The sequence below is a fragment of the Antennarius striatus genome, chromosome 20, assembly GCF_040054535.1.
Source record: "Antennarius striatus isolate MH-2024 chromosome 20, ASM4005453v1, whole genome shotgun sequence".
Classification (NCBI taxonomy): Eukaryota; Metazoa; Chordata; class Actinopteri; order Lophiiformes; family Antennariidae; genus Antennarius; species Antennarius striatus.
Window position 1 is genome coordinate 3565905 of NC_090795.1, and position 26843 is coordinate 3592747.

The 26843-nt window shown below is 41.1% G+C and overlaps 1 protein-coding gene across 1 annotated transcript in view; it reads left to right on the forward strand.

The window, feature by feature from the left end:
• LOC137614175 (cadherin-7-like) overlaps window positions 1-26340 on the forward strand; it is a 78430-nt gene extending 52090 nt beyond the window's left edge. The window contains exons 7-11 of the mRNA XM_068343801.1: window positions 954-1090; window positions 3559-3680; window positions 14649-14766; window positions 17004-17252; window positions 24927-26340. Coding sequence (XP_068199902.1) covers window positions 954-1090; window positions 3559-3680; window positions 14649-14766; window positions 17004-17252; window positions 24927-25441 — 1141 coding nt within the window. The 3' untranslated portion in view covers window positions 25442-26340. The remainder of the gene's footprint in view (window positions 1-953; window positions 1091-3558; window positions 3681-14648; window positions 14767-17003; window positions 17253-24926) is intronic.
• The last annotated feature ends 503 nt before the right edge of the window (window positions 26341-26843 follow it).

A 26843-nucleotide genomic window follows, 5' to 3' on the forward strand; every position in this document is an offset into this window, starting at 1 on the left:
CAATGAATCCCAATAAAGCCTAATCTATTAAAAGACTAAATGGGTAATCCATTCAACTTTTCCACATTGTCTACAATCTGCGGACCCTCCAAAGTCCCTGTGTGACTTTCACAAGGCTGTGCCAGATGGCAGGAGTGCTACGGAGTGCAGCATTAGCAAAATGGAAAATGCCATCTTGAACAAGAGAAGTGCATTTCAGCAGGAGGGTCAAGCTCAGCACTTATGTTGTGGCATTTATGGCTCAAAAAAAAACAAGCTCCGACACCACCCCGTCTGTGGAGTGCCACCCTTGGGGAGTCCCACCTTTTATGCATTAATTGAATAAATATTGTACAGTATTCATGCTTGCTCTGTTTTGGATTGTTAGTAATCTTAATCATAAAATCAAATTACTCGTCCATTGTAGCTGTAAATTGCCTGTTTTTGCCCTTGTGACTGTTATCAGTGTCTGCAATATATTTCACTACATCAGTTGAAATTAAAATTATTGTGGAACTAATGCAGCCACAAGAGTCAAATTACATTGCAATAATACCCTTTGGATGTAGGTTAATTGAAGATGTAATTTTCTGTAGAATTATGTGTTGCTGCATATTGAATGGGTCTGATCCGTGTGGTGTGCTGGGGGGGACAAGTAGACAGCCTTCAGTTTTATCAAAAGTTAAGCTTTATTTTCATCGCGCTTTAAGTTTGTCCGCTGCATTTCTGAATTCAAAGCAATGTCTGGACTTGTGTTAATTGTATTCACACACTAGAAAAGGTGTGAACGCCATTTGTCAGTGATTGAGTTCTTTCTGTATCTGTTGGATATCTCCCATGATTGTTACTCAGTGTGATGGAAGCAAACTACAATCAAACCAGTAAAATGTCAAATCAATATCACTATATAAAAGCAATTTTAAAACAAATATTGTGGGTAATGTGCGGGGTTTTTTTTTTTTTTTTCTTTGCAGGTACTCTATTGACAGAAATACAGATTTGGAGCGTTTTTTTAACGTTGATGCTCTCAGCGGAGTCATCAGCACAGCTAAGCCTCTGGACCGAGAAGCCAACTCCATCCATAACCTCACCATCTTTGCCATCGAGAGCCGTAAGTTCATTTATTAACAGCTTTCCTGATTACCAGTTGTCCGATCATACACAAACTACCACTATTACACGTCATATTTCAAGGTTTGTGTTTCTTAATATATTGAAGCGATGTCAACTTGGTAAGGTATTAACCAATGCGGCTAATTATCACACTAGCCGGTGCGCTAATAAGGATTATTACTAAGGCCAAGCAGTAATTACTAATGAGTGTACAGGCAAACCTCAGTTTCCAACCATAGTTCATTCCGGAAGGCTGTTCGAATAGCGATTTGTTCCAAATACATTTTAATCCCTTCCAAGACGCTAGAAAACTACCTTTTTTTCAACATAATGTTATTTCATAATGTCATTTATATGTCAAATTGTATAATAATAAAACATATCAAAGAAATGTAAAAGAAAGAAGCAAACACGAGAGAGAAAGAAAAAAAAACATGGACGTAATCAGGTTAGCCTAAAGTACGAGTTACCGTCGTCTTTTGGACAGAAGTTTACGGTACTGTAACTCGTACCATAGGCAATGGAACGCAAATTAAGTGAAAAATTATTGAATACAGTAAACTAAAATAAGTAATCGCTTGTTTTCTCGTTCGACTTCCAAATTTGTTCGACTTCTAAGACTAAAAAAATCCCGAATTTTTTGGTCGAATTCCGATTTGTTCGATGTCCAAAGCGTTCAAAAACTAAGGTTTGCTTGTATTAGCTAGTAAATACTGCCTGGCAATCTGAAGGGTTACGGGTAAATTTAAAAAGCCCCTGTCTCTAGTCTTCTCCTGGATGCCATAGGCTAATTTTAGCATCTCACATCTTATTTCAACCTAATTCTTAACAGTTACACTTTGTAAACACGAGAAACTGTCAGCAAATCGGGGCTATTCTATTCTATTATCTCCATGTCCTCTATCAATCATGTCTCGGTGACAGTGATGACTTTTACGTCTTCATGTTACCCTTTTCAGGAGCTGATTATGGACGTAGCCATCAAATGCATAAATGTTTGCTCTCCTTTTTTTTTTTTTACAACAATGTTCATTTTAAAACAAGTAGTCAAGAAGAGGAAAACCAAAATAAATCCAATTTAACAATAACTGTCCACCCATTACTGCAGCTAGATAAAGGAAGTCCTGTATTCTATCTGTCCTGATGTCCTCTTCTAATCTCCTGTAGTCTTCTGTTCTGTGAATACGACAGTGATTGCTGTCACGGAATGTTAATTCACCCACACGGCGGTCATCTTGACCCCCATGTGTCCCTGAGCCACGGGGACGAGATGCTGACTAAGGGTGGGCGATCTCACCCACGGGCGATCTATGTTAATGCGTTGTGAAGAAGTGGCCGCCTGCATTTTTATCCACCCCCCCCCAGCCTCCACGGACGCCAGCCAAGCGCCTTTGTTATTCCCGATCCTTTCCATCATTTCATCGCCGTCGCGCGAACGCGAAGGACAACAATCATCAACGCGCGACGCTGCCGAGCTCTCGAGACAGCCGCGTCGCATCGGCGTAACTTAAAAAAAGACAAGCAGCCTGTCAGGCTTGCAAGTCTTCAGACTGAACAACGTTTGAAAAGGGGTATTTGTATTTTTTATTTTATTTTTTTAAAAACCTTTTATCACTTTTTGTGCTTCAAAGATGTGTTTTTATTTACATCTAACGGCACGCAGTCTCTTGGTTGATTCCCCGAGTGTGAGCACTTGCCTGATATAGCAACAAAGAGAAGGCGGCGAATAATAAAAGCCATATGAAATGTCACAACAGTCCTTCATGCATGAGGTGCTTGGCTTCTGACACACGGCGACACTCGGGTGCTGTTTTCCAGCCGAAAACATCTCCGAGTTCATGGACTGGCGACGGAATGCACTTCCCCGCGTTGCCTCATGACAGTGCTCATAGTAAATAGCACCTTTGTAACCGGGGAGTTCGTGGGGCTCCGGGTGAAGGATGCTGCGCATCTTGAGCGAAGTTTTGCCCAGAGCGACGACCCCCCCCCCCCCGAGGCTTCCCGCGTCCTTCTTATCAACCATCAAATCAGCCGTTCCTGAATGTCAGCAGCGTCACCGCTGACCGGCGTGGCGGCGATGCCAGGGCGAATCATCATCTTCGCTCTCAAGATTGCGGTCATTTAGCCATCCGAGTGTGTCAGGAGGGACACACGGCGTGAAGAAGCCCCCCACTGTTTAAGATGGCTCGTCAGCCCACGTGCCCCCCCTACACCCCGGCTACGAGCCTACGACGAAACATAATCGACTTTAGGGTTAAGGACGCCAGCTGTTGGAAGCAAACACCAGATATTTCACTGCAGCAGCACCTACTTTCTCTGCGTCTCTGTGATTAATTAAAACATGTGATTAAAATCAATATTTCATCATTTGGGCCAAACTGCATCGATGCAAAGTTGAGGTAAAAATTATGCTTAAAGGAAAGTTGGCCAGTGCTCTCCTACGGGAACATTTCTCTTCTCTTCCAGACGACCCAACCCAGATCGGAAAAGGCATCTCTCTGATCACGGTGCTGGACATAAACGACAACGCCCCGGTGTTCGCCATCGACTACGAGACTCTCCTGTGTGAACACACCATGCCGGGACAGGTAAGACTCAGAAATGCCTCAGATTCTTTTTTCTCATATCCTCTTCCTGTCTTAAAGTTTGTAAAGTTACCTTCCGAAGCCATTAAAACCCCTTTTCTTGTTCCTCAAACGCAGCTCAAGGTCGTTACGGGGAGACGCCGTCATTAGTGTGACACATCCTTAAACTCTTAATGCACATATCGTAGGTGTTACTGTTCATTAGAGATGTTTCTCTCATTTCATACTGTCAAAGTAGAACCAAATTAATGACAAGCGCTCCAGTCTGTCTGTGGCCTTAATTGACAATACTATCAAGGTGTAATGTGTTACCTCGTGCTGGGATGGAGTGCTCAGATGTGGCATGAATCTCTGTTCTGAAGATCAGTGTAATTAGACAATCTCTACAGAGGGCAGTGGGGTAGAAAATGCTTCACAATATCCTGCATAAAGGGACCCTGGGAGATTTTTTTTTTTTTCAGGCTTGGGGATTTGATCCAGGGGAAAAAAAAAAAAAAGGAGCTGTAGCCATGCTTCGCATTTTCCCTGTTTAGCATTTGGCCTCATTGTTGCTAAATGACTTTTGTGTCTGCGATTCGTCTGCTCTTGGCATTTGGAAAATACAATCAGAGGCTCAGGGTAAAAGAGGCGTGTAAGACCTGAATCGGAACAATTGATCAGAATGAAGCATTGAAGCCGGAATGGCTATTAGGACCTTCTTTTTTTTTAAATATGTTATTTGCATTCATATTTTGCGGTTGTTTGTCAGCTTGGTCAAGAGAAGGAGGCGAGAGAAAGAAAGGATGATTATTTCATGCGGGCTTTGGTTCCTTTTTTGTGTTCGTTTGATCAAAATGAAGGCCTAAGAGCTGAGGTGGTTTTTTTGGGGGGGGGTTTTGTTTTGGTCTCACCTTTTTTTCATTTCGCACTTAAAATACGAGCACGACAAACACAATGGAGTTCAAGCTCACACAAAAACATGGAGTTTTCTGATATTTTTAGATTGAAATTTAATCAATTAGTTTAGCCTTAAGGTACAGGGGTGGGGGGGAGGATTTGTAGGAATAAACATTGCTTCTATTTTAGATGCCATCATTACTGAAGAATGCATTCTTCCAGAACTGAATGTCTATTTTCCCGTTAATGATGTTGCCACTTGAGATGATTGTCGTCTCACGGTGACATCAAATTTAGCACAATCCCGCAAACTATCTATCATCCATCAATACCGTCTTGACTTTCAAAAGTCGACACGTAATTTGTTCATTTCTTCCCCAGCAGCACCTGATAAATAATGTCACAGAGCCTATGACAATCCTGAAACAAAGTCATTCCCCGACAATCAAACAGGCCCCCAGGACATAAGCAACAGCCTCGGCCCCTGACAGCATCATCAGCAGGAAAAGGTACAGCAAATCTGTAATTACTCAGCTGAAGCAGACAGATTGCTTACTCAAAGCCAGTGATAGCTGAGCTGTGAGGTCCCCCCTTAGGTGTAGGAGCTCCACGCTGCTGGAAAAGCTGCTGGTTTGAGGTGGGGGGGGGGTGGGTGGTGGGGAGGCTTCCTCCTCCTCCTCCACTCAGCGAGAAGATGTGCTGCATTCCAATTCGAAAAGCGTGGCGGTCACTAGGCGAGGCGCCGCACCTATTAGCTGGTTTGAACATGTTAATGGTTGGAGACGCTATCGGGATTTTTAAAGAAGTGTGTTTGCGCTTGTGTGCAGAAACATTTTGACTTCCTTAAATGTGACAAAGACGTTTGAGTTTGATTAGCTTGGTAACTATTCAGCTAATTAGAATGGGAGGTTTTGCAAAACGATGGGTAATGCTATTTATATAACCCCCACACACATGCACACACACACACACACACACACACACAGACACACACTCAAAAATGTGCTTTTCTTCTTGCTCCTTTATTTGAATGATTCAATTCCGCTCTATAGAATAATGCATGTTCAGTTTTTGACAGTATGAGACTTCTAATCAAAAATATCTTTTCCTGCAAAAAAAAGAAAAAAGTACATCAGACGTGGTTTTTTTTTTGTGTTTTTTTTTTGTCCCCGCTACCGCTAAGCATTATAGGCATTGAACATAATGAGATCCATGTTCTCATCTTCATTTCTCACTAATTCCAATTTACATCCAGTCCCATTCAGATCAAGTCTTCTGTTATAAAGGCCACGCTGTAATTGCGTATCTTGTCTTGATTAATCAAAAAGCAGACAAAAAATGGAAATTTCATTATGGGATTTACAGCCAAAACAAAAAAAATACAGAGAGAGGTTGACATTTGGATGTAAAAACTCTGCTTGAATTACAACTAGCTGTTAGCATAGGGGGCTGGTTGGTGGTGGATGTGTAAAGCTGTCAGGTGTGAGCTCCAACAACCCCCCCCCCACCCAATTTCCTAATTAAATAAAATGCTCCTGTTGCTTCTGGTGTGTGTGTGTCCGGTTTTCACCGGCGAACACTTTGGCTGACTTCTTCTGCTTTTCCCTGTGAAGCTTTTGCGAAAACTTTCCTCGGCCACCCCACTGCCTGTCACGTCCGTGGGGTTTATTCGCAGCAGAGATGAAGATGAAATAATATTTTTGCCGGTCGGGTCCAGGGGTCGGCTCGGTAACGTAGATTAAAAGGGAGTGCAGGAAGGAACAACCTGCCATTTTTAAGGTCTAATTAAGGCCGACTCGTGGCACCGCTTCTCTCCGGAGATGCTACTTGTTACGGATCAGCGGCGCGTCTGTCTTCTGCCATAATATTAATTGAAATTATGACAGGATGGAGGTGGCGGAGGCGGCGAGGAGGGGGGGGGGGTGCAGGGTCACGTTGTACAATCACTTCAGTGTAACCATTACCTACATGAGTGGACTTGACATTTTGCTGCCCCCAGTGTGCTCCCTTACCCCCTCCCTTACCTCTCCATGAAGCATCCCAGAGGAGGCGCAGCATCCTCCAGAGGTCTGTGAATGTTTAGTAGTCAAGGAAATAGCTTTTTTTTTTTTTTTTTAAATGGGAGGCACGAATCCAACGGGAAGGGGGGGGGGGTTGTGGAGGGAGAGACACGAGGCGAAGAAGAAGAAGAAAAAAAATACAGATAACAGAAAAAATTATTGTGGTTTCTCTCGTAGAGGCAGTTTAGCTGCAAAAATCTTTCCCAAACATCATGCTTCTTTTATGAGTCGTAACGCACATATGAATCCGATAAACCCCTTAAATTCAGCGTGACTTTCATTTCTAAAGGATATCACTCATGTCCGTGGGGAATAAACATCCATTAAGCTGCTTTAGAAATCATAGAAAACAAGACTTTCCTTAAAAACTCTAGAGCTTCCCTGAGAGTTTTTTCTGCAATAAAAACTAATCCAGTAAAAGATATTTGCAAAATTCATGGGTACACTCCAAGCTGCGAACTACGAATTTATAACATTTTTGATTGTAATATTTTTAAAGCTGCCAATTTATATAAAGATCTGTTAAAAGTCAAGGTCGATGATGTGTCTCAGAGCAAGAGACAAAGTTATAATCGCTTTAAGTTCCCTAAATGTTTTACCCCACCATCCCCAGACTTGCCCTAGAGGTGAACAAAGCACTAATAGGCTTATCCAGACATACAACACATATTTTATTAGCTTGATTTTAATTTATAGTTGACTTTTGTATATTTTTCTTAAAAGGGATGGCTAAAATAGAATATTTCTACCCATTTTTAAAGTTATTAGGTTGGAAATCAACACCCCAACCCAATCACTGGTGTCCTCAAGTTGTTATGGAAACTTTAATATAATTATTACCACTAAATAAAGCCAAGAAAATCACCTAGAGCACAAATTATCCCTGTCCTACGGTGAAATTCTGGTGCGAAAAGGCAGAAAATCCAAAATTCAAATCTCAAAACTCAAAAAAACGTTTAGATCAAAAGTTCTTTAGTCACCATTTTGTAGCCACTGCTTGGATTTTCACATCAATCACACAAACATTAATAAACCTTCACGCCTTCATCTGTCACTTAAATAATCAGCTCATCATAGGTGTTGCGTCAAAAAAAAAAAAAAAACGGGCCGAAAACAGACACGCTAACGTGTCGGTAACGTGTAAATATTAGCGTGTGGCAGCATACTGTCGGCTCTATTAAAAGACTCGGAGCTCGCCGGGAGATCACTCCAACCTCGGACGCAACAGATCCCTGCAAAGATCTGGGTTGGGATCATCATGAAAAGGTGCCGGCCGGCGTGTTTTGTTGGCGTTAACACGTGTGTGCGTGTGATGACAGCGAGGTTGGGGATGTGTTAGTGGGTGATGTTGATCCGTCGGTGAACCCAGGGGTGTCAGATGTGGGGTGCTGATGTCTTAGGAAGCAGATTAGTGCGAAAACTGCAGGACCATCACTTCCTCTATCACCCCCACCACCACCACCACCCCCCAAACGACAGCTGTCTCGTCCCCGCCTGTTTGATGCGATGCTTATTTTTACCGTTCGGCTCTCGAAGCGGCCGGCTTGTGACTCATCCGGCTCGCTATCTAATAAAAACACTTTCAGGACGACGTGATATATCTTAGACTTGGTAGAGGAGCTGAAGAAATAGATTTTAAAGTGTCGTGTTTATACTGCTCGTGCAAAAAAAACCACAAAAAAAACGGGGGGGACTGGGGAAGCGTAACAAGCTCATTATCTCTGAGTTGTTCGGTTTCTCGGTCTAGCCATGCTACATTAGCTGACAATGCTTTTCCTCATTACGGCGGGGCCACATTTCTACCCGCTGGTCTCCGGTGGGAGCCGGAGACCCAACCGACACGCTCAGGGGAGCACAGATATCACAGGTGCAAAGGATTGTGGTCATTTTTAAATTCACCAACATACAGTGGTACCTCTACTTACGAAATTCATTGGTTCCAGAAGAAATTTTGTAAGTAGAAAATTTCGTAAGTAGAGACGCGTTTTCGGTGAAAATGCCCTAATCCGTTCCAAGCCCCCAAAAATCCTGACATAAATGTTTTATAAAGCATGAAAATGCATCAAAACATGTAACAAATACATGTTACGATTAGATTATTACACAATGAATGAGAGTTGTGCATAACGTAAAAAACAAAGAATAGAGTAAAAATGACGGTCATTTACCTTTTAACTGCTGTCCTCATTGTTTTTTGCCCTCTTTGGTTCATGCGCTCCTCACCATGAACAACAGAGTGAATTCCAGTCCTCCTTCTGAACTTCTCCAACCACCCACGCGATGCCTTAAACTCCTTAAACTTCCTTTTGTTTTAATAACGTGGTGATTGTAGATGCATTACGGCCATATTCTTTGGAGAGATCAACCAAACGCATCCCTTTCTCATGCTCTTCTACTATCTCTTGGTTTGTTTGTACGGACAAAAAAACTTCGCTTTCTTGGGGTCCATAGAGAATACTCAAAAAGTTAATATATTTACGTAAAATTATCAGAACACCTCATGGGTCGAGGGCCAAATGACGAGGACGCTGCATAGACACCTATCTAGCTACACACAGAGGTCCCTCTTAGCCAATGGGGTGCCAGGAAGATACTAGGTAATAGCCAATGGCAGAGCAGCTATGAGAATGTTGCGTTAGATGTGTTCTTTTGCTGGCATCCAGGTGGTGGGACGACGTCTGACGAGACACGCAATCCACGTCTCAAGACGAGCATTCGGTCTCAAAGTACAGACGGGGCGTTTTGGCTTGAGATTAAACGCAGGTGCTCTGATTATAGCTCATCCCTGACAGGCTGTAACAGTTTTCAGATCAGAGTATCACCTGATGTTTCACTGAAAAGTCTTGGAAAAATGAAGGAAATTAAATGCCTGAAGTTGGAAGGTTAGGTCAGTAAGTCGAGTTACATACGCAACTTCAGTCCACTGGATGTTAAACAAGAGACGAAACAACACAAGGAAGATAATGAGACCAAATATAGGAACGCAAATGTTTAATCTGACTGGCATTTTAATATGGACAAAGAGGAAATACATCACATTTACAGGAAGTATGACATCATACGCAATTATGACTCTATGACTTTACATTGAAAAGTTATTGAAATATCATATTTAACATTTAATCAATCAAAATCAAGCTCAAGACTTCCAGCCTTCACGTTTGTTTTATGAATACCTACTGTAGGAGCGCTGGAATCTGATGTCAAACACTTTTTCAACTTTCAGCTAAACTCCTTGTTTTGATTCAGTTTTTATTATGCATTGCAATTGATGATGATGATGATGATGCAATCATATAATGCAATTTCCTCTGGGATTAAATGCAATTTCCTCCGGGATTAATAAAGTATCTATCTATCTATCTATCTTAACTACCAAATAAAATTAAAAAAACACAGATAAAAATAGCATTCCGGATTTCTCATGCTATTCATCTGGCAGCTAATGCTAACGCATGTCACCTTTGCGGTTGACAATGCCTTTGTATCCTCATTTTATCACTTCATCGGAAGAATTACAGTCACTTTTTATCATTTATTCAATGATAATTAAGGTGGAATGAATTAAACGCAACACAATCTCACCTTTTTTTCTTTGCCTTTAAGTTTTTCTTTCTTTGTCTTTTGTTTTTTTTTACAGTCTCCCTGCTTTCAGGAACAGTTCAGTCGGTTTTTGTGCCTCATTCTCATCTAAATAATTTCTAAATATCGACATCAGTCATACCCGCCACAGATTTTGAATGCAACTTTTGTGCGGTGACATAAAATATGCAGTTTATGCATCGCCATTAGAGTAAATGTTGCTCTTTAACTTTACCGTCCTCCTCATCCTCAGCCTATAAAGTGGGAAACATTTGTCCTTCCACATCCTTCCTGATCTGACGTGCAGCCATGTGTAAACTCAAGAAACCTTTAATTCCGGGATTCATAGGCCTCCTCGGTCCTGCCTCCCGACAAGCACCAGTCTGCAGCTACTGTTAATGTCTCCCAGCTAGAATTTATGCCCACATCCAAGCCTCTCTCCTCCTGTCTGCACCAACCCATTAGAGAATTCCCCACCAAAGGTTCTGCGGAGCGCCTTGCATCAGAGCCGCTCTAATGAAAGGCATTATACATTACAAAGTGTTTGATTTAAGGATGATTTACAGTCCTTTCCCTTTTGCAGTGAGGGATGGGAGGCTTCCTAGAGATAAGCTTCCGAATCCATCTGCGATATTCAAAGGACATCAAAAAGGTTCAAATTGTGTATAGGAGGTGTCGCTGTAAGAACCACAAAGATAGGTTTTCTATCAGATGTGAAATTTCCATAACAGAGTGAGGAGGCTTGTGAGTTATTATGATCCCCGAATCAATGACAGCTTTCATGATATGCAGCTGAAGCGTGCACACACACACACACACACACACACACACACACACACACACACACACACACACACACACACACACACGCCACTTGTGTAGGTGCTGGCCTGTTGCGTCTACCTGTCACTGATGCGGCGTGACACAAACATCACTCCCGCCTGTACGAACAGAGATATCCCCAAATGTTCTTGAACTCCAGAACACAACCTTTCCTTTTCATTTTTCTGCCTCTCAGACATATTCTCCTCGTGTTGCCGCGCCAAAAAAGTAAACAAACACACACACACAAACACAAAAAAAAAAAAAAAATCTTTAAAAAAGCCGACCGTGTGATTAGTTTTGCTGATGAAAGAGGAACTATTTTAATTTGGTAAAGAAACAGTAAAATATTCATAAATTTTCACCCCGCCTGCCAGGTTTAATAATTGGCAGGATGTCATTTACCACCTACACCAACCTCTAATACCTGACAGCTTGTAACCAGCAGCATTTAATCACAGCTGACAACTGATAATCCACGTCTGGGCTCTGATGGATCATTGGCTTTTATTTATTTATTTTTCTCTCTCCTTCCTCACCCTTTTTTATGTTTTTATTTCTTTATTTTAGTTTGTTTTTGTCTCATAGCGAGACGAGATGCAGGGTTGTTGTTTTTTTTTTCTTTTGGCAGGGGGGAGATAGTGCGAAAGCGAGAGGAGTAGGGGGTGGGGGGGGCGATGTGATAATTTAGTGTGAATTGCTTTTAAGAAACTCTTGGATCCCGTCCACGGGTGTGAGTTGTCACAGGGTTGACTTTCTAGATTGCCTACAAAGGCTTCAGGAGGCTTCATCTAAATTTATAAGGACACTGCTGCAGTAACACTCACTTTGATGGCCGTGGCTATCATTTGTCGTCCATATGGCATGTGTGTGTGCATGTGTGTGTGTGTGTGTGTGTGTGATACGCTTCTCCTGTATGAAGTGTACTGAGCGAGATTGCTAAGTGTCGCCGCGCAGAAGGCGCCACAATTAAAGCTCAACATTTTTTTGTGAGTTTTTTTTTATTTATTTATTTTTTTGCATCTTTCTCTGAAAACCGATAACTCGATTTCCAGATATTACATTTTTAGGAATTAAAAAAAAAAAAAAATTCATTGCAACTCACGCTGGTGGGTGTAAATAAATCAGTTCATGTGGTAATTTGATTTCCTGACTTATTTATAATCGTCAATGCTGCCATGTAATGAAGGGAGTACAGAGGCAAAATAAAGTGGCCAAAACAAATGGCGGCGCTCCTGTTTAACGCCCAGACATGCGTGTTTGTCTTGCATGGCCCGAGGCGAGAGCGCTTCTTATCATGACTCATTTTCATACATGTAATAATGAAGTGGGAATGCCTGGCTGCATAGCATCTGCATTTAGTTTGAGCTAACGGCGTTCGGCGGACTGACCTCATTATATGCTGGTTAATGCCTTGTACATGCAAGTGTATGTTATGTATTAGAGCAAGAACAAAGTGTGTATTATTCATTAACCCTTTAACGCAGCTGGGCTGAACTCTAGTTGAACCGTCTCTAGAATTATGAATTAGTTGTTAGAATCAGACCTTGGAGTAGAAAATTCACCCGTAGCAATTTGTTTGTGTGCTTTTTTTCTTTCAAAGGCAGCTTTTTATTTCTACTCACTGGAGTTTTGTTTTTAGAGGACTTCTTGGGGTTGAAGGATGCATACGCATCCCCCAGTCTAAAGGCTGATGAACGTATCCTTGACTGATCACAAGAAATGTGCATTCATGGCTAGAAAAGCTTAAACAGCTATGGAGGAACACATTACCTGTTTAGAAACTGTCAGCAGAGTAAATGAAATTATATTATAAAGCAGTGGTGTCAAACTCATTGTCACTGAGGGCCACATCAGAATAATAGCTGTTCTCAAAGGGCTAGATGTAACTTAGAAATGTAACTCAATGTACTATAAATGTAACTAATCCTCAATAAAGAGTAATAAACTATGAATTTATTACATATTCAAGTTACAAATATTACAGTTACACAGAAGAAATATGTTAGTTGCTTTGTTATAACATAAATCCTTTTAATTTGTCAGGTTATGAAACTCGAAGTGAATAACGTTGTCACAGTGAAAATGGGCTTAATGACTGCATTGTGGGAAATGTAGTTTCTGGTCAAAGCACGCTTTTTGAACTATTTATTTTGAGACACTCTGACCTTTTATGCTCTCGCGGGCCACACAAAGTGATGTGGAGGACCAAATGTATAATGGAAATAATGGAAATATGATAATAATAATGGAAATATTTTTCATTATTCATTATTATTCAGGGCCTTGAGTTTGACACATGTGTTATAGAGGATACAGTCACTTACGAGTGAATACTGATATTTACAATCATGACAATACATTTATACATCATAGTAATTGTGTTTCACTTAAATAGATAAGCAGAAGACAAATTCTGAATCTTGTATAAAGGGGTGTTGGGAGTCGACAGGAAGAGTGGTGGGAGGATAGATTGAGTCAGGAGAAAGATTAAAAGGTGATTTTTTTTTCTTTTTAACTTTATTTGTCAGTACTTTCCTTCCTTACAAACAAGTGCTATACCTGGTTTTGGTCTCGATCTACTTTTCTCAGGCTGCTGGAGATTATGCAACTCCTACACACATTTTGTCTCTAAAGCGTATGAGAAATACCGACTTTTATTCTGCCGTTCCATCACCTAGATGAAAATTTAATGGAACTTTACGAAGTTTAGGCATCAAATTATATGTTTACCTCTGCCAATGAGGCGTTGTTTTCATCCACAGCCATTTATTTATTTGTTGGTCGGTTGGCTTGTTAGCAGGATTGCCCAAGAACTACTCGACCTCGCCGTGTTTTGTCCTCTGGAAAGGCGCTCTGGAGGGCGCTTCATCACATTTTCTTCACCGGAAGGGCACCCAAGGGGGCACTTTGCCATGTTTTATCTATCATAGAAACATCCAAGAGGGCACTTTTGCAGCATTTTTTCCCCGAACATGGGCACACCAGGAGAAGAGATTGCCTACGGGTGACATTACTGAGACATGTGTCCATATTTTAGACACTGTATGACTTTTTATGAAGCTAATGGTTCATTCTTATAAATAAAATGGGTTTTACAATTGACTGGCCCGTGGAAATAAATGTGCAACTGTAATATTTTCTTATTTCATAATTACACACACATGCACGCTTGATGTGTTACAGTCATGGGACTGGGGAAAGAAAACACGCACTTTCCCAAAAGCGAGCACTTCATCCTTGAGAGGGTTCCAAGCTGTTGCCAAATAAGCACTTACTGTTCTTCATCAAGAGATAAATGATGAAAAACCACAGCTAAACATTGTGAAGGCAAATCTTTTCAATAAATCAGAATCAAGTTGATTTTCTCCTGTTCTCTCACACTTAGCCTTTTAAGAAAGATTTATGCCTCTATGCATAAATCTGAAAAAGAGTGAACAGCGATCCGAATATAAAGGCTCGACAACAATGTTCTCCTGAAACTGATACCGTATCTCCTACTGCCTGAACACATTACCTAATTTACAGCCTGAGTTAACACCTAATCAGCCAGCGAGATCGGATAAAGACCATCAAGCTAACTAATCTGGAACGTCTGTGTTGGTCTCTCTGGTGTTCTGGTTGTCCTCAGGTGATCCAGACCATCAGCGCCGTGGATAAAGATGAACCCGTGAGCGGACACAGGTTTTATTTCTCCCTGGCTGCATCGGTCGCCGGCAACCTCAACTTCACCCTGCGAGATAACAAAGGTGTTACTGCTATTCTGTTTTGTTTATCTGCAGTAAAAATTTCATGAATTTTGTTTTTTTGCCTAAATCCAGGTTATCTACAGGTCTTGAAAAGTCATACAAATCAAGGAATTCAGTTTCTTCCAAGCAGATATTAAAAACTTGGGGGTTTTTTTTAGTTGATTTAGAAAAGTTTTCGATATTTCCCAACGCTTGCTTTTGGCAGTCATGTTAGTTAGAATGTATTTATGGATATGAATTCAGAAGAGGCTGTTTAATCTTTCTTTGTGGAGGTTCAATCAGCACCATCTGACCTGTAGCAAGTACCGTCACCATGCTCAGTAGACGAGACGCTATTTCTTTTTGCCTGGATGGAAAAAAAGGAAGTTATGAATGTTTAATAACCGTGAAATATTATTCATCCGATCATAGAGAACAAATGCGTCTGATGCTAAAACTTTATTAACACTTGAATTAAAAAAAAATCTTGATGAATCTTTCATAATTCTCAAGTTTTAACGCAGTTACTTATGTATTCTTTTTGCTCATCTCTTCATGAAAAATATAAATAGGTAGACTTTATCACATTCTTTATCACATTCTTCAGTGATGTGTGCTTGGTTTTTAGATAAGGCAGTTAGTTAGCCTTCAAAAATCAGTCTTCTTCAGCAAGTATAATTTATTTTCCTGAAGCCCAGCCAGCTTTATAATTTGAAACTGAAAATTAAAAAAAGTAAAAAAAATTCTGATGGTAAGAAGTTAAACATGTTTCCAAAAACCAAAGTTTCACAAGCCTGTGTTCTTCCTCATGCTGCCGCTTAAAACTTTGTCATTAAGAATGTTTGTTATTTTAACAGAATGAACTTTCCATTCACATTAAATATTCATAACTGGTCTTCAAAACTAAGGACTAAGGGAATTGAGGACAGCAGTTAAGAAACTTCTTTCTTTAGCAAATAAAAAAAAAAGTCCATTTTCTCCCATTTGTCCTCCAAATAGATCTGTTAAATCCCCGGAGTCGCTCCAGTCGATTGGGAATCTCTGGTCTGAAACTTTAATTAATATCTTAAGATATTTACTTACAGTCACAGTTTAAAGCTGTCCTGTAGGCTGTTGCTTGCCTTTCTAAAGAGCCATCATTTATGATCAGAAACCATCTGAGGGGCTTTGTGATCGATCCCAGAAAAAAAGATATGGCTCTGTTTTCGGTCCTTAATTATCTCTTATTGATAGTAAGACACCAGATTTTGTTAAATTAAATTGAGAATCATAAGATGCATGATTGAATTACGTTTACAGAGCTCAATCAGTATGATCATAAAAGTTATTCCGTTGTGTTCCATGCGGTGTTAGGAGGTTTTATATTGAATGCCATGAACTCTGGACATACCTTAGACCAGCCATAGATTTAAATTCCAAAGATCTACATCCTTGTGAAACCTGGAAGTGTCAGGAATGCAAATATTAAATATAGAAAATATTTTAAATTTTGGATGATTTTGTGTTGTGATGTTTTTTTCATCATTTTATTCTGTTTTTTATCGTTTCAAATTTAAAATTCATTAATTTAACGAAGCGTTCTGGGACATTAACAGATAAATAACCCTAAACTAGTTAATTTTCAAACCTAATTCAAATTACTAGCTAGTCATAATAATTTTTTTGGTTTTTTTTGTAGATGCCTTAAACAAAGCATGTAGATGAATTCATGATCTTTACAGGTGCTGCTGTGATTTTTGCTGTTTTCCTGTGTTATCAGTCTTTGCTGGCCCTAACTTACTGCCTTCTACTCATTTCTCTCCAATGTAGGGCACCCAGCAATCAAATTCCAAAACGCCAAAATATTAAGACACAAATAATCACACAGAATTTGACTGATGTGGTAGTCATAAGAAAATAGTTCAATATTACTTTTGACTTGAAGAGAAAAAGCAAAGGAAAATCTACTTTTCAGTTGTGACCCTTCAATCTGAAAGCGTGAGTCTGCTATTTTTAGACGGCGCACAAACATGTCGTTCTCTGGCGGATTTTACCTCCAATCAAGCGTATTATTCGCCAACAGGTGGTCAAGATCAAGGATTGACACGGCAGCGTGTCGCATCATGAATCGTGTTAATGACACCATCTGTACAGCAATCACTGTTACAGAATAGATCAGCTCTGCTACCGATACACACAGATGATTGATCACGTCAAAGCCGATAACCATTAAATGTAGCTTTCTTTGACCTGTCAATGCTTATAATCTATTTCTGCAGACAACACGGCGTCCATATTGACCAGACGGGGCGGCTTCAGGAGACGGGAGCAGCCGGTGTATCGGCTGCCGGTGTTGATCGTGGATAGCGGAACCCCGGCTCTCAGCAGCATCAACACGCTTTCGGTTCGCGTGTGCGATTGCGACTCCGACGGCGTGGCCTTGTCTTGTGGAGCCGTGGCCTACACGGCAACGGGCCTCAGCACCGGCGCCCTCCTGGCTATTTTAGGCTGCATCATCACACTTCTGGGTAAGAGCCGTTGTGACCTCAGCGTCAAAGATGAAAGTCCATGTGATAACTAGCGGAACAGGTTTGTGTCGAGCTCAAAGGGCTGTGCAAAGCTTTGGCCTCCATCCCTGTTAGCTGGGAAGATGCTGTAATTGGAGCTTCAAGTCAACATGCTGGCCTGTTGATGCATTCACATTGTGGAATAAGTATTTAGACCTTTAACTAAGTATAAATAGAAATACCACCATGAAACAATTGTATTTGAGACTAGATATCATCTGCTTAACATAGGCATTTGTTGGAATGGATAATAATGATGAAATACATTCAAACACAAAGTTGACATTTAAAATTCTATGAGAAATAAAGCACTTTTCACTCCAGTATATTTATTTAATTATCACTATTTACATGGGGAAAAAAATTGGAACAATCACCAAAGGAGAAATAATAATTCCAATTTTTTTCATAGATAGCCCACAGCTCGTAAATGCTGAAGTTGCAATTAATGATAAAGTAATGTAAATGTCAGAAGCACGTTATCCCAAATCAGCTCCAATCAAAACCTAGAAAGAACCGATTCTCTGATCATGTGATCTCACTGAGGGGGTGAATTGATTCCAAATTTTGTCCCAACAGAACAGGAAAAATACATTTCTGCCTGGAAATTCAGTTAAAATGACAGACGACAGAAACCAAATCCTCTATATGTCAGAAATAACAAATTCTACTATGCAGCTGCCACTCAGCCTCTTATCACCCCACCATGGTATCACTCAATGTCCCGCCTACAAGACAGTCTGATTGGTTACTTGTCATATGCACAGTAATAGCCTATCAATACTGAAGGCTGCTGCGCCACATTGACACGTGGGAATTCCTGTGTTTTGTGTTGTTCTGATGATTAATATTTAGTTTGGTATCAGCTGTAGGGGGAAGAAAACAAACAATAAAACTTAATTGATTTCCAATTTTAAACAAATGAGCAATGCAGACACAGATTCAGAATACTGACCTCACGGAAAACCCTGTGAAGGAGGTTAAAAAAAAAAGGTCTGAATTTTAAGTTTAAGCTCATTAAAAGTAGTTACTGGTATTTTCTGAGCTCTCACCTTGACTTAAAAGGAAGCCCCCTCAAAAAACCTTCCAATATCTTAAAGTGATATACTCGGGACAATTATTACTAGAAGGGTACTAAATAGAGCACATACCTCCACCAAAGGCCCAACGGTCTCTTTTAATTAAATTAAAGTCTAATGGAAGTTCCAACATGACATGTGCACCACCAGAACGGCTGTCCTCAAGGTTCTGTTGAAGTAAATGAAGAAAAAAAAACCACACACTGATCCACCGCTTCATTCCGGTCCACTTTAAAATCGAATGTTTTCCACATCTCACAAATTTGAAATGTTTGTTATAACAGCAGGCAAACATATCTAAGTTTGGCTTGGAGCTTAAAAACCCATCACTCCCCGCAGATATGTTTATGTGAATATATGGGGGGGGGGGGTTGATGTGAAATGGAGTGGAGTGGGTGGTGGTGGAGCTGAAGGTGGAGAAGCAAATGCATGTGGAGCAGCAGCAGCAGCCTTGACAGGCAGAGGGAGAGATGGGAAATAGTTGCACCTTAAATCCAACCGCCAAACTGGGAGGGCGTTTTTGATGATGTTTGAGGAGAATGAGGCATGTCAGGTGCAAATGTCCATTTGCAGCAGTGCAGTTCATTCCCGGAGCCCGCTGTTCCACCAATGACAATCACTGTTGGTAGTTTTGTGTCACTGATACGAACCCCCATCTCAGCATAACGAAAGGAAGTCACAGAAATTCATGCTAATCCGTGGTGAGTGTGTGCAAAAAGTTGGAGAAAGTCCCTGCAATGTTAAAATTAGTGGGAAAAGAATCCGCAATCCAGATCGGCTTAAACATTCCATGTGTTCTTCCTTACGCTATGCCCAAAAGTGTCATCAAATCCATCTTATAATACTATAAGATGTTTAATATTTAATATATATTTATTTAGTAGACACAAATGTTGAGGGAAAACCTCCATGTTATAGGAAGTGAAACAACTTCCTGCTTCCACTCATTCATGTGGATCCCTCTCAAATTTTAGTAGACTCTTCCACACCACATGCTCAACCCCTTATGTTGAGTTCCATGAAAATCTGTTGGGTAGTTTTTGTATAATCCTGTTTAAAGTCACACAAACATGACCTCCTCGGTAGAAGTAATATAACGGTCCGGTTGGTATTGAAGGCGTTGTGTGGTTCTGAAACACTTCCTACCACTCCAGACAGCTGAATGTGTCAGAGAAGCTCCGCTAATACATCTGAAGGTCTTCTATATGTCAAACCTGGAGGGGGAGGGGGTTGAGGGTTCATCCGCTCACATTTCCTCTTCAGTAAATACATGTGACATGTGACTCAGCATCACTTAGAGAGGTATTTGTACCTTGGCTGAGTTTTATCTTGACCCATCGGATCATTGATCTCGTCTCTAGAAAGGAAACTTTAAATATTTATTTATCAGTATGTAATTTTCTCCTGCAGCCTTCTTCAAGTTTTTATTGATGATTATCCGTCAGTTCCAGTTATTAGTCAGTCGTAAAGATCGACGTCCTACTTAAAGTCAGCCTTTTTTCCGCGATAATTCTCCAGGTGTTACACCGTTCCGCCTCCAGCTACCTGATGGCTGCTGTTTTCCAGTGTACTTAAAAAGCTAAATTATGATATTCAGTGAAGGTCGTGGGGATAAGTACTGTATGGAATGCTGCATCTCAAGGTTAGCCAATCGTCTGCTTCTGTTTTCCATCGTAATAGTGAGGGATATTTGAATATTTTAGTAAATGACAAGCCTTTAACGTAACCTTAAAGATGCCGCAGCAGCAGCCAGCCGTCACCTACGCGCCGCATTATGACTCATAAAAGCCCAACAGACGACGGCGTCTAGTGAAACGCGTTACTGCACTTCATTGGAAGCCGAGTGGCGGCGCGTTCAATAACTGAAATTAAGTCTTTTGATGGGGGTCAAACTCCACCCCTCCCTCATCTCTCCTCCTTCCCTTGAAGTTTTTCCACTTTTTTACTGCAAGAGAATTTTTTTTTTTTTTTTGCGATGGATGATAACTTCAAGAGCAATGGGGGGAGGGAGACACGTGACCACACACACACACACACACACACACACTCCCACCCCCAAGCCGGGCATTGCTAATGAAAGCTGGCTGCATTCTGCAGCATGGACATAGACCACAGGCTCAGAACTAATGGTCTCCAGTTTAATATACCTCCAAGTTGCTTTGTATGTGGGTCTCCATCAGCCTCTTTTTGCTCTTCTTTTCTTACAACCCCTCCTCCCTCGCCTTCTATTAGCAGCCCGTGCGCGACCGCTCTGCCCAATCCCTTATTCTGATCTTCCTTGATGGTCTTCCATCAAGACATCTTTCAATCTCCCGGGTAGCAATTGAGGCCATGATTGCATGCGATTGTGTTGTTTTGGAAGCAGCGTCGGAAAGCCGAGAGGCGTCTCGCCGCTGTCATCCCGGGGTGTTGTCGGCTTTAAATTTCCCCCTCTATCTTCTCTGTCTTTTCCCCCTCCTTGATCAATGTCTCTCCGTCTCGTCAGGTGAAAGGAACTCACGTCCCTTCGCCAGAGACGTACTGATTCTAGTTATCTGGCGTTCATGACAGAATGTAATAACTACAATGTGCGGTGCAAGTGGAGAGCTCTCCGGAGCGCCGCTCGTCTACTTAGGATTCATCAGTTGTTGTCTGAGAGCTTCAATCACGTACTTTGATATAAAGGGGTGTCACTTCCGCCTGCCTGTCTCCAAAAACCAAACAGCGGCGCAGCTAGAATTAGCTGTAGCGTTTGTGCGCTCAGAGGCTAAGTGGTCATTAATCATAAGTTGATATTTTTAGATTTAATTACCGAGTTTGTCCTCGACCCCCCCCTCGTAGTTATATTCCTGAAAACGGCACTTTTTTTCTCTCTCTAAATGCAATTTAAAATAAAAAATAAAAAATTGTATCACTACAGTCGCTTCAAACTACTGACATGATCGTTATCTTGTTAGAATCCGGTGCCTTTTTTTTTTTTTTTCCCTCCCAGCAGAGGTCAGGTATCGCTCAATCCTCCAGAGGGCCAATTAGGACATTACATAGCTCTCTCATCCTCCAGACAGTTATTTCTGTCTCATCAGACTCATTCTATAAATCTTCACGTCCACTTGTTTTTCACTTTTACTGTCTACGAATCTCTCATGTTAGCTCTCCGTCTGTGTCTCTATTTATTCCTCCCCATTCAGCCGGCAGACAATTCTTTAATCTGAGAGCTTCGAACTTGCACAGGAATCTGTGTGTTACAAATCTGAAAAACTAGCCCATTGGTTGATGGGAATAAAATAAAATATATTTTAAAAAATTAAAAAAAAACAGAAGAGAATCAGTCCTTTTTTTTTTTATTAATTGAATTAATTAGGGAAGTTCTAGTCAGAAATTTAAAAAAAACAGGGTCCTGTTGGGTAATCAGGAGAAAAAAAATGGCCAACAGATGAATGCAGAATCAGAAAGTGTGTGAACAGATGCTCAGTAAGTTTGGAGAATAAATATACCTGCACTAGGACAGATCTGACAGGAAGTATAATAACAAGTAATAACTAATAGTAATTGGTAAAAATGAGATTTAAACTTTTATATATACCAGAAACCTTGTCCTTCGGTGGTGACGGTGCAGGTAGAGGTTTTCTGTCTTATCTTTAAGAACGTAAAACAGAATCGTCTTGCAGTCCCTTCATGTTAATACTATTCAGTGCATGCAGAACATTCTGTCTGGCTTTTTGTACCATTTGCCCGTGAAATATATTCTCGTGCTGTTTTTCTAAGCGCTGCACATACCGAACAGCTGGTCGATTTAATAAAGTTTTTAATCAAAAGCGAAACTGTGGCAGCGATTCAGATCTGTCCTGTCAAATGTACTATATAGATCCAGAATACTTATGTCCAAGCCTCAGATTTGTCTTTTATTAAGTTATTTAGCTCAGTGGAGGGAGTTTGATTCACTTTCCCTGATGCTGCCACTTATTTGGTTGCATCCTGTCCTTTAACAACGTTAACAACCACCGTGATTTAAAGCCCCTTTAAAAAATGGAGTATTTCTAATCAAAATAAATAATCAAAGGGAACTTTTGAAGGGGAAAAAACTTACATTTAACCACTTTATCAGCAAGAAAAAAAAACAATTTGATTGTCATATAACAGTTATATAACCAAATCTAATCTCTCTTCGGAGGATTTGCAGCTTTTAGCAAGCAAATAATTATGTAAATAGGATTTTGGAATCTTTAAACCGTTAAAAAGGATCTTTCTTAAAACGCTAGAATGACAGTTGTCAAAACACCAGCCCTCTTTCCATCCATCAATTCCAGATGGATACCTCTGCACCTGAATCTGCACTGCAACAATGAAACCAGTGTGTGGCTGACAAAAGATGAGCGAACAATCAGTCGCGGGTTTGAAACATGAAGCATGTGGACTAAAAAATACTCTAATGAGAAAGGTGCATTCGGTGATTCACGCCGGTATGAAAAGCGCAGCACAGAAAGCCCACATTGATTGCTCTAGATGGATCATTTAAACAATTCAATTACAGCAAAAGCCTCGGTAGTGCTAAATTGATCTGCTTTTCATTCAGGTTACATCATGGGTAAATGTATTATGAAGAGAAGCACTCCTGTAGCATCATGGCAGGGTGTTTGCTCAACTGTCTGGGCTGGAAATCATTCCTTACAGGACCCCTGGTACCTAAGTCGGAGGGACGATTTGTATTCTCGGCCATCCGCCTTCGCATCCGAGCAAGGATGTGATTGGATGTTTGCCCGCTTTCGGTGTGTGTGACGCATTGTGGCTGCCTTCTAGGCATTAAACCCTAAAGAGCTTTACTGGAAAGCACTGAGAATATTCTATTTCAATGTGCCACTTTGTAATTCACTTTGGAGAAGCCCCACGGAATCAAATAGAATTTAGAATCAATGGAGTTCCTACAATCAGAGGAAAGTGTCTTCCCCCAGAAAATGTGTGCCGTTCTGTCTTAAAGCGCTAAAAAAAAAGTGTCATGGATATTAGCAGAGGTTATTATACTGGAGGGGATTTCAGAAAGACTGTAGCAGCGCTAGAGTTTTTGTGAAACCCTGCAGAGTACCAGCAGTCACCAAATAGCCAACAGAGAGCAACTCATTCGTCTCCAGCAGCCTTTTCCATGTGACACTTGCTTCCCTTCCATCTCCTCTATTTGCTCCTTTATTAGGGGGGGGGGGGTGAAGTGGTGTTTGAATTTGGTTCCCGGGTCTCTACCTCTCCTGCCTGCAGTCGCTGCACGCCAGGAAGGGAAATACGGGACCCGGGGAGCGATATTTCACTGGCACCAGCTTGACATTGATTGATAGAGGATCATTAGACATTTGCCAGTTTGCTTGGGCGTGGAGTTATTTTCAGCAATAATGTATGGGGAGAAGGGAGCAAGGGTTTGGAGGACGGATCCTGGTGTAGGCTATACGCTTTTTCCGGGGTGGTTGGACTTTTGAAAGCCTGTATGGGAAGTCTGGAAGTAAAAAATGCAGATGGTCGAAGCCGAAGAAAGACGCAGTTGATCGATAGATATCGATAGTTAAACACAGATAGGATCATTGCATAAACCCTGACAGCTCTGTCAGATGCATTTAAACTCCTTTCGTTGACATCCTGTGTCAAGCATGTCCATTAAAATTGAATTCAAACTTCTTTTCGCGCCTGCCATCGAGGGAAATAGCGGGGGTTATGAGTTTGTTGTATGTCTAGCAGAATATCTACAAAAGGTGTCGATGGATTTGGATTAAATTTGGGCTGGATTCCACCCAGGCTCTCCTTTATTTCCCATTTCTGTCATTAAAGATTAAAAATTCCCCCTAATAAACAATTTAAGAAAGTGTAATAAAACCAACAATTAGCTCCTGAGTGCAGAGATATTAGAACGTTTACAAGATAATAAGGAATGTTGAGTCCTCGGCTGAAATAGAAGACTTGACATTTGTTGCCACCGACGTTTAACGTCAGACACTAAAAGACACTGATGTTAGATGGTTGTTCTTTGTGAGAAATACGACCGCTTTACAGCAGTTAATTAAAATAATTAGCGATGACAATGAAATCACCAAACACGCTAATGCAGCTTTCCATTTTCCAAAAAATCAAAAGCCTCTTCCTCAGGCTGGTGAAGGTGAAGATGACACCGTCAGAAGGTCGAATATTCTTTTTTTATTCTTCTTGTGGGAGGCCTTAAATCTCTCTTTGTTTTTCCTCCAAAACAGTTTTGTCCTCCCTCACTGGATAATTTATTCAGCTGTGTGAAGTCAGCCAAGTTCCCCTGGATCATAATGGAGAAAGCGTTTTAAATAAATGTGCCCCACCCCACCTTTAAAAATCTTCATTTAATTTAAAATATTTTATGATAACGTTGGCGGCGGCCGCATTGAGACAATATTGATAAAAAAAATGCTCGTTGGGCAATGTTGAAGGCATAAAAGTGATAGAATGTTGATTCAAAGGCAGTTTTTCAACATTTACGAGTGTCATCGCATCATTTTACTCATCGCTTTAACTACTTCCTGTATTTATTTGCTATTTCTGAACATTTTACACGTCTTACTCCGTCTCTCATCAGTGATGGTCCTCCTGATCGTGACGATGCGTCGGAGGAGGAAGGAGCCTCTGATTCTGGAGGAGGAACGAGATATCCGCGAGAACATCGTCCGCTACGACGACGAGGGAGGGGGAGAGGAGGACACCGAGGCCTTCGACATGGTCACCCTGCGTAACCTGAACGTCATCAGAGACCCCAACGTCCGGCGAGACGTCACGCCGGATACGCCGACCTTCTTTCATTACCCGTCAGCCACCCGCCCGGCGTATAAATCCCTGCCGGACAACGTTGTGTTTCGAGAGTTTATTTGGGAGCGACTTAAGGACGCTGACGTGGACCCGTCGGCTCCCCCCTACGACTCTCTTCAGACGTACGCTTTTGAAGGCAGCGGCTCCGTGGCGGAGTCGCTGAGCTCGCTGGAGTCACTAAGTACAGACTCAGATCACAACTATGACTATCTCAGCAACTGGGGACCTCGCTTCAAAAAGCTCGCCGACCTTTACGGCAACAGTGACGGCGCCGGTGTTTTCTCGTAGCCCCTTGAATGTCTCTGTCTAAACATTTGTGGGACCTGGGAAAGAAAAAAAAAAGTAATTTATTGTCGGAGAAAATGATTTTGTATGCCTCGGTGCATTGGAGGGGGAAAAGATTTAAAGACAAAGCAAGAGAGATGGAAAGAACAACACTTTGACTTCAAAAGGTTTTTGGGGTTTGTTTACCTCCTTACATGGATTTTTAAAAGTGTACCATGGCGTGTTTTGACACAGACATCAAACATGGCTCGACTGGAGGAAGAAACCTCGTGCGTTAAGAGACATTAAAGGTTTCAGATTTGGGCTCCGGTCCAAACCACTAACTGCCGAATGCACACAAGTCAGAGCATTTGTCCTTTCATTCCAGCGACGGACCCGGAACTCTGGCTTCAATGTGTTACTTTGCTATATTTGTGCTATAATAACAAACAAAGAGGAAAAGTTTCGAAAAGTCCCCGGCGCCTAATAAGTAGTCACATGACTCCTCGTGAGAAATGAATCAATGATTTTTGTTGTTTTTTTTTGTTGATTTTTTTTTTTTTCTAGAGGTTGGGGGGAACAGGGCGATTTTTTTTTTTTCAAAGACGGAGCCACGTTATTCATGAACTCTGTCGTAAATATCAACCCAATATGAAAAAATGCAGCACATCCCGTATGGACGAGTAGTCGATGTGTTGGGGGAAGTGACGTGGAGACATCTGCAAATAAAAAATAAAAATAAAAAAGAGTGACAGTCATGAGTTTGATGTCTCCAAAAACAGGAAAATGTACGATCTCTCGTACCCGCCTAACAATACATTCTGCAGATGTTGCAATGTAGTGTTTTGTCCGAGTCTGTTTTTTCTTCCGCCTTTCTACTTTCAAGTCCAATGTATAATTTCTGAGCTATAAAACTCAGTTTAGCTTTTGTATGATGCTGGGGGGGGGGGCATTTTGGGGGGGAGGGCAGGGCAGGGCTGGGAACTAGCCTGAAAAAGTGTTTGGTGAAGGATCACTCCTCGTCGTGTTAGATAGAAAGAATCAAGCCAACTATACTCTTGAGAAGTTTCTGAAGCCTTTACTGGGTGCAGTTGCAGTTTGTAAGTAAATGAGTTTTGCTTCTGTAGTTTTGCAGAGTCCAGCATATATCGTCATCGGAAAATTGTCCATGATATGTCTCTCGATGGTGAAAGGAAACACTGTATGATAATACTCATGCCATATTGTGCCGCTTTTGTTTTTTCCAGCGTAATCAATTTATGTTACAATTGAGTGTCAAGATGTAAAACTGATATATATATATATTATTTATTTTGAAGAAGCAGAATTGTGCAAATGATGTTTTTATCCTTTTGCTGAAAATAAAAATTGGCATTCAGTTCCTTAAAAGACTGACGGGATTATTTTTTCAGTCCTGTCTGAAGGC